The sequence below is a fragment of the Rhincodon typus genome, chromosome 23, assembly GCF_021869965.1.
Source record: "Rhincodon typus isolate 14 chromosome 23, sRhiTyp1.1, whole genome shotgun sequence".
Lineage (NCBI taxonomy): Eukaryota > Metazoa > Chordata > Chondrichthyes > Orectolobiformes > Rhincodontidae > Rhincodon > Rhincodon typus.
The window spans coordinates 4,030,548-4,043,244 of NC_063354.1; the positions used below are offsets into that span (position 1 = coordinate 4,030,548).

A 12,697-nucleotide genomic window follows, 5' to 3' on the forward strand; every position below is an offset into this window, starting at 1 on the left:
CTGCTTGGCCTGCTGTGTTCATCCAGCTCTACACCTTGTTATCTCAGTTATTTATAATGCTTGCCATGGGTGTCACATTACTTGTCTTTCAATACCATAACCACTCTTTCAAACATCGCTTTTAAAACAGGTCTTTCTCATTTCAGTTCACAATTTTTTAAAAAACACAAAATGAAAGAAAAGGTCCCAACATTATTAAATAACTGTAAATTCAAAGATCTAGGTCTAGTTCTAATTCACTAGTTGGTAACCTGTTGAGGTACATTCATTTTCTTGTTTGCCTGTGGTTAGAATTTACTTCTTTGTAACAAATAGTAATTCATGTTAAATATTGAAACCTGGTCAGCACTTTCTGTTAACCTGAATTCATTAGATATGTAAATGGAGGACTGGCTACTTCTGAGTAATTTTATTATACCTTTACTGTTTGTGACAATCCAGGGATTAGTGGGGCTTGAGTTTCTGTGCAGTTTCTCAAGTGCATTATGACAACAGAACCAATCTGTTTTTTATAGTTTTAATAAACAATTTGACTTACGTTTTATTTGGTGCTGGAGGTGTTTCTATGGTTGTGAGTAAAGATGTCACATTGGTGGAGCTTGCTATAGTGATATTAAAAAGATGGCAACCTGCTGCTGATGTCTTCAGCTTCTTTGTAAATTTCACAGCAGGTGGGTACACCTGGGAGCCAATTCCCAAAAGAAGATTCAAGACAGAACTAAACAGCATAGCCACAAATGCTCCCTGGGATTAATGAAATCAAAGAAAATATTGTGATCAGGACGTTGTACAGAAGCCTGGGGAAATTGATTACTCTAGGCCTTCTGGCTGCATGCTCAGTTAACATTGTTTTAATTGCTTGTACACTGCTAACAGATGTGTATTCATCTGATATAATCAGTTGGATGTTTCTCAGGGCTTCTTCCAATTCCCTGTCATAACATTGACACAAATCTTGGAGTAATGGCGTAAGCATTTACTTTAATTGAATCAGAAAAGGACGGAGAAACTCAATAGATCATACAGCATCCATGGAGAGTGAAACAGAGTGAATGTTTCGAGTCCAATATGACTCCTTTTCAAGACTGACAGAAAGAAAGAATGGAGCTGGATTTATCTCACACCTTTTACATCATTAAGATCTTCCAATTTTTTTCAGAGGCAATTCATTACTTTTCAAATACAGTCACTGTTTGGCAATGGTAGAAATTAGCAAATTATTTAACATGGACAATAAATGCAAAATTATAACAAGCAAGTTAAAAAAAATCACAAGATAATTTGAGATTGGGAATAATACACATTTCCCCTACAGGATACTAGTAAAGACTCCTATAAAATGTAGGCAGCATGATGAAGTCATGAACATATTTAAATGTGAGAACAGAAACAACAACTACTGAGAAAAGGCCATGAAATCATTCCTTACACTATTTGATTTATCTGGGGGATAGGAGTGGGATTGCATAGTCTTACCTTGCTATTGCTGTTTGGAAATAAAGCTGCTAAAGTGAATATACCCAACAGAGGTCCTAGGAATATTCCATCAATACTTCGGATTAGCTGAGAAAGAAAATAAACACTACTTTATCAACATGAATTATAACATTGCTATTGAATCGAATTTTGTAAATCAAACTACATCCATTTTATAGTTTTACTTAATCATGTCTTTACCTGCATTACATTTTCATCTAAGAGAGAAGTTAACCCTGCGACAAGCATTGTCAAACCCCCGAATGTCATAGCTAAATAGAATAGAGAAGAAAATCAGCAGGAATGCATTGTCTGTGGGCATTTAGAATACTTCACTTTTCTTAATTTCATCGGTTTATTTTTGTTACTGTGATGACTTCTACTACATTCAGCACAAGTAGAACGGGATAGGCCTTAAATCTGGAATATTCCTAGCTGGCAAAGCTCATCTACTCACTGAACAAACTCAGCGATTGGTTCTCTTTGGGGCATGTATATGTATATGATTCTGTACTTTTTATCCATTTATGCAAAGTAGGTGCTTCTGATGAAGCCAACATTTATTGCCCATCCTTAACTGCCCTGGAGAAGGGATTGTTGGGCTGTCTTTTCAAATGGCTACAGCCCTTCGCGTGTACAGACACCCACAGCGATGTAGGGGAGGAAGTTCCAGGATTTTGCCCAGCAACACTGCAGGAATGGAAAACAGTTTCAAGCCAGGATGGTGTGTGGTTTGGAGGTGAACTTGCAGATGGTGTTGTTCCCATGTACTTGCTGCCATTGCAATTCTAGATGGTAGAAGTCGCAGGTTTGAAGAAACCTTGATGAATCACTATGGTGTATCTTGTAAATAGTATACACTGCTGCCATTGTGCATCGGAGTAAAGGAAATTAACGTTTAATATGGTGGATGGGCTGCCAATCAAGAAGGCTGCTTTGTCATGGATGGTGTCAAGCTTCTTGAGGGTTGTTGGAGCTGCACTCATTCAGGCAAGTACTACATCATACTCCTGACTTGTGCCTTGTAGATGGCCAACAGGCTTTGGGGAGACAGCAGATGTGTTACTCACTGCATTGTTCTCAATCCCTGACCCGCTCTTGTACGATGGTATTTACATGGCTAGTCCAGTCAGTTTCTGGGCAATGTAATCCTAAGCACACTGGTAGTTGGGGATTCCGTGATGGCAATTCCTTTGACTGTCAAGATGGTCAGATGTTGGAATTGGCCAGTGCTTGGCACTCATTGCATGTGAATGTTATTTGCTGCTTATCAGCCCAAACCTGGGTATTCTCAATGTTTTGTTGCACATGGACATGGACTGTTTCAGTATCTGAGGAGTTGTGAATGGTGCTGAATAATGTGCAATCATCAGCGACCATCCCCATTTCTGACGTTATGATGGAGTAAAAGTCATTGATGAAGCAACTGAAGGTGGTTAGGTCAAGAACACTCAAGGTGATTTAAAACTTTTGACTAGGCTTTTGTGAACAGCAATGTCATTTTTTTACTGCAGTAAAGGTTGTATTAGATATTACTTAATTTCAATGTTGCTCCTGAGATTTGCCCATAGTAAATACTGGATGAGTTGGCATGGTCAATGTAAGTACATATGAAGTGTAGCTGTGGAGGCATGGATTTGATATGAGTTGGCATTAAGTTGGCTTTGGTGTTAAGTGGATGGGTCGGGAGAATTTGGATGATTGTGGCAGGCATTAAAAATTATTTAAAACACAGTGTCAGGATTGTTGTAACTGAATAGATGTGAATTTTCAGAGCCATAAGAAAGCCAGCTACTGAAAGAAACAACAAGGAAGGAGTAAATAAAACAGGGTTCTGCAATTTTAGTTGATGAGTCAAAGTGGTTGTGAGTTTTCTGCTTCCAGCTGCTGTGGAAATGAAATATGAAACACAACTGGAATCTTTCCACTCAGTTGCAGAATTATTAAATAGCAAAGGAATTAATTTTAAAAATTTAGCAGACAGGAATTAAAATCCTGCTAATGGTGATTTGGAAAGAATGCTACAGCCTAGACTTTACTGAGGAGCAGCAATGCCAGACTGCAGAGACTTTGAAAGTTTTGAAGATACACTTTGAACACCATAATATTATGTCTGTGTGTGTGAGTTCAACACGAGAGTTCACAAAGAGAGGGGGAATATTGATCAGCATGTGACTGCACTAATACATCTGGTTAGAAACTGTTCAGATAATAGGAAGATGATCTCATCAGAGGTAGGATTATCTAAGGCATTAAAGATCCTGCTGTGGTGCATGTCTGCTGAGAGAAGAGAAACTTATTCTCAAGAAAGCTATCCATATGTGCAGATGCTTTGAGATCGTCAATCATCAGTTAGATTATATTAGTGGGAAATCAAATGAGGCTTTGCGTCATGCTACTAGACATTCTAGGCTAAATTAGAACAGGTTGGGAAAAAGGACTAAATATTTGTAGACAGGTCAGCAGAAAGATCAAAGTCAGGGGCTGGACATCACGCAAAAGTGAAGGAAGCATATCTATTGTGGGAAAAGCAAACAGCTGAATCACTTCCTGTACAAGTGCTTAGCTAGAAAGAAGCAAAGTAAGTGTATAAAGCTGTTGCTGGAGAGATATCAACTGGTGATTCTGATAAATAACCCTACACCACATAGGAGGTTGGTATCATCAGGTTTAAATGGGGTAAATGGTTTGTGAGAACATCAAGGGGCTGTTAAATTTTGATAGACTTGTATGAAGTGGTTCAAGATGGTGACCCCAAATGAAGCCCTCAAAAGTAAGCTTGTGACTCCATAATAAAATGCTCCTTGTGCCAAGAGAACAAATATAATGGGAAGAATGAAGATCTGGAGTTCCAGATAGAAGGCAGTAAGGAGAATTCACTCATCTCAGTTGAAGCAAGTCTGAAACTTGGGCTAGTAACCAGAAGAGGTTTGCAGCATTTTGCAGGCAGCTAAGCCATTGATACTGGAAAATAATAAAGATGTTTTTACAGATCTTGGACAGTCACTGGGAGAATGTTATCTTGAAGTAGGTGACAGTGTGAGACCAACTCTGCATCTGCTAAAGTTCCAAATACCCACAAGTCTAGCCTGAACAACAAGATAGAAGAGTTGGAAAAAAAAAGAAGTTATCAAGAAAGTGACAACTCCTATGGACTGGAGAAGCAGTATGGGTAGCAGTGGAACAACCTGGAAAATTGAGATGATGCATAGATCAAAAGGACTAATTAAAACTTTGAAGATCTTATTACTGCATGCCAACTGTTAAAGAAAACTTTGCCACAACTTGCAAAGATGATTATAAATAAGGTTTTGGAGTAGATCTGTAGCTCGGGTTGTGGGTGTTGAGGTTGGTTGGCTCGCCGAGCTGGTTTGTTGTTCCGCAGACGTTTCGTTACCATGCTTGGTAACGTGCTTACCAAGCACGGTAACAAAACATCTGCGGAACAACAAACCAGCTCGGCAAGCCAACCAACCTCAACATGATTATAAATACCCTAAACATGAAGAATGGTTATTAGCTGGCTGAAAGCAACAGTTTTCTAACTTCTTTCCGGGCACCAGTTAAGAGTTACAGTTGGTTGCACATGCCATTTTACTCTTCAACTGCTCCAGAAAAAGATCAATGCAGACTGCATCACATAGTCAGTGAACGTCCCAGAGTGACTACCTTGTGTCATCAAATCAAGCAATTTATAATGTGCATTTATAGACAAGTGAAATGTCACGCTAAATTATGTCATTGTTCTTTCTGTACTTCAAGCTTCGTCCTATTGGAATTTCAGAAGTTATAAGATAACCTAGAAACTTTGAGATCAGTGCCCTCCTGTCATCAGAAAGATAGTCCCAGGATCTCCAGTTTGGTTTTATAATATCTTCCACAAAGACTGCAGTCATAGCATTGATGCCCGAGGAGATTGTGCTGTGGACATGAAGAATAAAACAGGAATTATAACGAAATATAACAGAAACAACACATATCAAATGAATTTAGAATCTACATATTCACATTAATTTTGGCTGGAGTAATTTGACATCTCAGTTTTTAAACTCACGTACTTTATAAATAAATATGCCCCTTTGGCCTCTCCTCATTGACAAGCATGTCTCTAGGAAAATGCAACATGTATTGAAAAATTTAAGAGCGGAATTCCACCCAAGGAGTGGTAGGGAAGGGCATCTGATTGTTGGGGTAGGCACCAGAGGGACCCCTGTTCACTTCCCAAAACCCCGGAAATTTGATTTGGGCATGATGGGCCATGGTCAATGTTTCTGTCCATCACCAATTAAAGCATTTAAGTGGTCAATTAACAATCACTGAAGGGCCTTATCTTACCTGTGCTGCAACGACCTCAGCTCCAGGTGGAACAAGAAAAAGCTGCCCTACCTGACTGGTAGACCAGTGCCCCTGGTTGTCAGTTTGGTGCGTGTGTGGGGGAAGGGGAGTGGGTGTTCTGCACTATTTTGTGCATAACCGAGGGACTAGACTGAAGGCAGAGGTGTGGTTACTGACAGACCAACCACCCCTACACCCAGCTCATAACAGCCACGATTCTCCAAATTGGGGTCTGGGGGTGCTGTCCCAGAAACAGCTTTGGCCTCAGCCTTGGTGCTGCCAAATCAGGGTCTAGGCCCGAAACATCAGCTTTCCTGCTCCTCTGATGCTGCTTGGCCTGCTGTATTCATCCAGCTCTACACCTTGTTATCATGGATATTGTGGCCTTTGATTATCCGGCAGTGCAGGTAGGTGGCGCTGCCTGCTCCAGGTTTATTGTTCTGGTAGAAAGCCAACTGGCAGCCAATCAGTGCCAGAAACTTTCATGTAATCTAAAATCGGAGAAAACCTGCCTTGTGGTTCGATGGCAAAGTTTTACTGTGTCCTTTACACACCTACAACAATTAATTTGTGCAAAAATGTAGGTTTTAGTAATATTTATTTATATTTTTCTTGGGCAAACAGGGAATAAACTGAATTTTGCTCTGCAAAAAAATAGAACACAGGGGCAAAACTGAGACAACATTACTTCTGAATGCACCTTGTACATGGGTTAGGGAGCGGTAGGATAGTTGGAAGAGCTGATGTCTGCTTATTCTTAATAACATATGTAATGGTATGTCTGGTTATATTTCAAAATTTACAATAATATTTTCCAGAATTTCTCTGTCTTTTACTTCTCCTTGAGTTCGTTAAGGCTCACAGTGCCTCTCTGTGAAGCCACTGGAAGACAATGAGTTTACTCCCATGCACCTACTATTGGCATCTTTCATTTACAATGGACTGACTCAGTTCCTAGCATTCAGCATTTACCAGTACGATTCAGCAGCTCACCATATACAGTACGAAACAAATAACTCACTGTTTCCCTCATGCATCTCCATCGGTACTCAAACATTTTTCTTAATATCAATATTACTATCAGTATTTTTTGCACAAATACACATTTCATTGAAATATTATTCCAGGTGACATGCTGTGAATTCCAATAGCTAAGGTAACATGTTACATACCTCAAAGTGCCACTAAAGGCGCTGGCAATAAAAAGCCCAGGAATTCCAGGCATGTGAGACAAGATATCCAAAACCAGAAGTGGTGTAAGCTTCAGAAAAGTTATTAAAGAAAAATCAGTAAGGAAATATTTCTTGACATCTGCAATACCAGGTCAAATATTACCAAACATTTACCAATGTTGATAAATTGGATCAACAAAAATACATACAGCAACAAATATGATTACTTTAAAAACAATATTTAAGCAAATTACTGATTTCAGCAGTTTTCTTTGTAATCTTCTCAGCCTCACTGGTTCCTAAATTTATTCCTAGCACATAACTGTGCCAACTTCTTACCTGACTCAATCTTCCATTGAAAAAAAAGTATACTACTCTCAAACAAAAGGCTCAAGCCCTTTCACTAATGCACATAATCAAAACAAATTTGGAAAATCAGAACAGATTAAGGCAGCTGAGAAGAATTCAGTTAGGGACAGTTTCCTGAAACAATATGTTGTGGATCCAATCAACGATCAGGCAATATTTGATCTGGTAATGTGTAGCGAGGTAGGTTTAATGAATGATCTCAGTGTAAAAGATTTCCTGAGGGAAATGTAATGCTAATATAGTGGAATTTAGCATTCAGTGTGAGAGCAAGAACCTTGAGTTGGAAACAACTGTGCTAAATTTAAGCAAGGATAAACACATCAGGATGAGGGCAGACTTGGTTGGAGTGAACTGGGAATGAATTTTGGCAGAAAAAATCACTGAGGAATGATAGCAAATATTGAAGAAAATAATTCATGACCCTCAGCAAAGATACATCTTAATGAGTAAGAAGTAAGGGAATAAGGCAACCATGGTTAACCAGGGAAGTTAAGGACAGTATCAAATTGGAAGAAAAAAACATACAATGTGGTAATGATTAGTGGTAAACCCGAGGATTGGGAAAGTTTCAAAAAAACAAGAAAGATGACAAAAATAGTAAAGAAAGAGAAAACAAAATATGGCAGGAAACTAGCCATTAATGAGACAGATAGTAAGAGGTTTTTTAAATACAGTTTAGGTATCCTTATATCCAAAAAATTCAGGTTCAATCATGCATTGAAATTCGGATACTTTTGGTTTTCAGGTAAAGCACAGTTGACTTCACCTGAGGTAGTTTTTCTTGCCAGATTACATTGAGAAAATATGAAACTATGTTCAGTGGGGTGAGAGGGTGTTGTGGTGAGCACTGCTGGGGAGAATGAGGATTGGCATATGGGGGTAGAGCAGTGCTGCGATGCTTTGACACTCGAGCTAATTTGCTCAGGGTTATGCTGCTCAGCAGCCTTTAGACCAGCTACTGTATGTGAATGAAGGAACTTAGCAACATGAACAGGTGCAAACAAATACTTACTTAAATTTATTCAAATTTATTTATTCGTAATAGAAAAGCTGGCAATGGGAGCTTCTAAAAGGTCCACTTTCTGTAGCTGGGACATTTGGGGCTGACATGAGGCCATGAAATGGATCTTGTACAGTTGGTGTACTTTGTTGGCAGCCCCACTTGAAAAGTTTTTCCAGCATCATCTGCCTCATTAATTTTGGTTTTTCTTTCAAAAGTATGCTCAGTTGTAAAGTCATGTTGTTCCGGTGCATTTATCAAATTGCCATACAGCTTTACAATGTCATCTACTGGTATTTTCTCCACCTGTTGCGTATCCATGTTATACTCATCATCACTGCTTGTATTTTGCTGTAACACCATTGTGAAATCTCTTCGTCAGTAATAAGGTGCAAGGCAGGAGCATTGTTATCAACATTAAGCACCTCTTCAATAACCTCAGCCTCAAGTTTGGTTACCCATTCTAAAGGAATACATTTTGTACTCAAGGAGCTGGTATACAATCTGCTCTACCCACAGGAACCTTTCGAAGTTTTGTTTGATACTATTGACTTCATTGAACATTGTTACAAGCCACAGATTATGCTAAACATTTGTCGAGGTTGTTTCATCAATAAAGCTGCAGGCATTAGCCGATGTATTGAGTGTGTCCATAACTCTAAGTTCCTTTTGAAAGCCTGCCAACCTCAGGTCTCCATTTACAGTAAGAAGCATGTTACTCATAAGGAATTTTTTTTAATATTTACACCATTATTAGAAAAATAACTTTTGCACTGCAAAGCACCCAAGGCAATCACATGTGACTGTCAGTAGTATTGCTAAACAGTTGATTTTGACGGACTTCAGTTCAGAATCAGTCAAGTCCCAGATGAATGGAATCCTGTCAATGTTCTCTTATTTAGAAGCAGAGGTAGATGAGCGGAGGACAGCAGAAGAATTGGAGGAGCTGCGGATAGTGAGGAGGATTGCCAGAGGATACAGCAGGATTTAGGCATACAAGTCCACTGTTCCCTGATAATGGCAACAAAATAGATATGGTCAAGAAGGCAGTTGACATGCTTGCCTTCATCAGCCAGGGCACAGAATATAAAAATTGGCATTTCACGTTGCAGCTGTATAGAAATTCAACATTTGGAATATTGTGTACACTTCTGGTTGCCACACTGCCAGAAGAATGTGGAGGCTCAGGAGAGAATAAAGAGGCAGTTTACTAAATTTTCTGATGAAGGGTCTAGGCCTGAAACATCAGCCTTCCTGCTCCTCTGATGCTGCTTGGCCTGTTGTGTTCATCCAGCTCTACACCTTGTTATCTCAGTTTACTAAATTTACCTGGTTTGGAGAGAGATTGAACAAACTTGGTTTGTTTTCACTTGAACATTGAAGGATGAAGGATGACCTGATAGAAGTTTACAAGATTATGGGAGGCATGGAATAAATGGATAGTCAGAGTATTTTTCCCAGGGTAGAATTGTCAATTATTAGGGGACACACATTAATGGCAACGGTATCAAGGGTTATGGGGAAAAGGCAGGAAAGTGGAGATGCAAATGATGGATCAGCTATGTTCTCACTGAATGGTTGTAGAGATTTGATGGGCTGAATGGCCTACCTTTGTTCCTTCATATCATGGTCTTCTAGCATCATTTAAAACAAATACCAATGAAATTGACAAATAAAATGATTATCCAGATATCACGATGATCAATTAGATAACTTATCTAACAAGATGATCTAACCACTATCTTTCTTAATTGATACAGTTATTGTTTTATTATTGTAACAAAAGTTATTCAACACAAGTGTAATAATTGGTTAAGATACACAGTCACTAATATACCTGTTTAAATACTTCTTGTAAATCTCTCTCTCTCTCTCTTGCACAGACACACACACACACACTTGCACACACACTCAATCACTGTCTCTTCCTTCTCTGTTCAGATTGGTTTTGTAAATTTAAAAAAAAACACTTTGGCTAATGGGTTATTCTTGAAGGCAAAAATATTCTATAGATATGTGAAGAGAAAAAGAATAGAGAAGACAATGTAAATACCTTGCAGTTAGAATCAGGTGAATTCATAATGCACAACAGAGATGACAGACCAGTTGAACAAATACTTTGGATCTGTCTTCATGAAGGAGGACACAAATAACCTTCAAGAAATGCTGGGGGACAAGGGTCAAGCATGAAGGAGGAACTGAAGGAAAACTTTATTAGTCAGGAAATGGTATTGGGGAAATTGATGGGATTAAAACCCGATAAGTCCCCAGGGACTGATACTCTGCATCCCACAATACTTAAGGAAGTGGCCCTAGAAATATTGGATACATTGGTGATCATTTTCCAGCATTCTGTAGACTCTGGAAGAGTTCCAATGGACTGGAGGGTGGCTGATGTAACTGTACTCTTTGAAAAAGGAGGAAGAGAGAAAATGGGGAATTATAGGCTGGTTAGCCTGACATCAATGGTGGGGAAAAAGCTGGAGTCAATCATTAAGGATGTAATAACATAGCATTTGGAAAGCAGTGACAAAATCGATCGTAGTCAGCATGGATTCCCTGGGGCGAAATCAGGCTTGACAAACCTTCTGGATTTTTTTGAGGATATGACCAGTAGTGTAGATAATGGTGAATCAGTAGATGCTGTGTATTTGGATTTTAAGAAGGCTTTTGACAAGGTTCCACACAAGAGATTAGTATGCAAAATTAAAGCTCATGGTATCAGAGGTAATGTATTAACATGGATGGAGAACTGGTTGACAGACAGGAAACAGAGAATTGGAATAAACGGGTCCTTTTCAGAGCAGCAGGCAGTGACGTGTGGGGTACCGCAAGGTTCAGTGCTGGGACCCCAACTGTTCACAATATACATTAACAATTTGGAAGAAGGAATTGAATGCAATATCTCCAAATGTGCAGGTGGCACTAAGCTGGATGGCAATGTGTGTTTTGAGGAGGATGTTAAGAGGCTGTAGGGTGAATTAGACAGACTGCTGAGTGGGCAAATATTGGGCAAATGCAATATAATGTGGAGAAATGTGAGGTTACCCACTTAGCTCAGAAAAACAGGAAGCCAGATTATTATCTTCTTGGTGGCAGTTTAGGAAAAGGTGAGGTGCAATGAGACGTGGATGTCATGGTGGAACAGTCACTGAAGGTGGGCATGCAGGTGCAGGATGATGTAAGGAAAGTTAATGGCATGCTCTCCTTCATAGTGAGGGATTTGAGTATCGGAGTAAGGATGTCTTGCTGCAGTTATACAGGGCTTTAGTGAGGCCACACCTTGGGTATAGTGCGCAGTTTTGGTCTCCTAGTCTGAGGAAAGACATTCTTGCTATTGAGGAAGTCCAGTGAAAGTTCACCAGACTGATTCCCGGGATGGCAGGACTGACATATAAGGAATGACAGGATCGACAGGGCTTGTATTTGCTGGAATTTAGAAGAATGATTGGGGGTGGGGTGGCGGGGGTGTGGGGTGGTCTCATAGAAACATATAGAATCCTGATGGGACTGGACAGGCTAGATGTGGGAAGAATGTTCCCAATGTTGGGAAAGTCCAGAACAGGGGGTCACAGTCTAAGAATAAGGGGTAAGTCATTCAAGACTGAGATGAAGAAGAATTTCTTCACTTGGAGAGTTGTGAACCTGTGGAATTCTCTCCCACAGGAAGTTGTTGGGGCCAGTTCATTAGATATATTCAAGACAGAGCTGGATGTGGCCCTTGTGCCTAAAGGGATCAAGGGGTATGGGGAGAACGCGGGAAGGGGATACTGAGATTGCATGGTCAGTCATGATAGTATTGAATGGTGGTGCAGGCTCAAAGGGCAGAATGGCCTACTCACCTATTTTCTATATTTCTATGAAAGTGTAGATATTCCAGAATCTGTCAGTCTGATGTTCTCGCATATGTTTTTTATTCCCTTGTGGGATGTGGGCATTGCTGGCTGGGCCAGTATTTATTGCCTATCCATAGTTGCCCTTGAGATGGTGGTGATAAGCTGCCCTCTTGAATCAATGCAGTCCATGCGCTGCAGATAGACAAACAACGCCGCTTACATGTGGAAAAATAACTAATTATATAAGGATTTCCCTTAAGTCTTGCAGTCACAGATTGTTCAGGAAACATAATCTTGACACCTCCTTCAATCACTATTTCAAAAGAACAAATAGATTTCATCTTGAATGCAACAGAAATCAATAGAAGTGTGAGAGATAGCTGGGCAGCTTGTTCTTAGCTGGCTTTCCTCCATCTGAACAAGATAAAAACCAAGTCAGCCTCCAAGCCAGTCACAGTCCAAAACAGCCGGGGTTTACAGCAAAGCAAGCAGTTATTACCAGTTGCAGG

The 12,697-nt window shown here is 39.7% G+C and overlaps 1 protein-coding gene across 1 annotated transcript in view; it reads right to left on the bottom strand.

Annotated features, from left to right (window-relative positions):
- The window catches only part of LOC109939027 (sodium-coupled monocarboxylate transporter 1-like), a 45,790-nt gene that overhangs the window by 14,734 nt on the left and 18,359 nt on the right, over positions 1–12,697 (bottom strand). The window contains exons 4-8 of the mRNA XM_048611080.1: positions 6,984–7,072; positions 5,276–5,397; positions 1,678–1,748; positions 1,477–1,563; positions 539–744 (exon numbers count right to left, since the gene is read on the bottom strand). Coding sequence (XP_048467037.1) covers positions 539–744; positions 1,477–1,563; positions 1,678–1,748; positions 5,276–5,397; positions 6,984–7,072 — 575 coding nt within the window. The remainder of the gene's footprint in view (positions 1–538; positions 745–1,476; positions 1,564–1,677; positions 1,749–5,275; positions 5,398–6,983; positions 7,073–12,697) is intronic.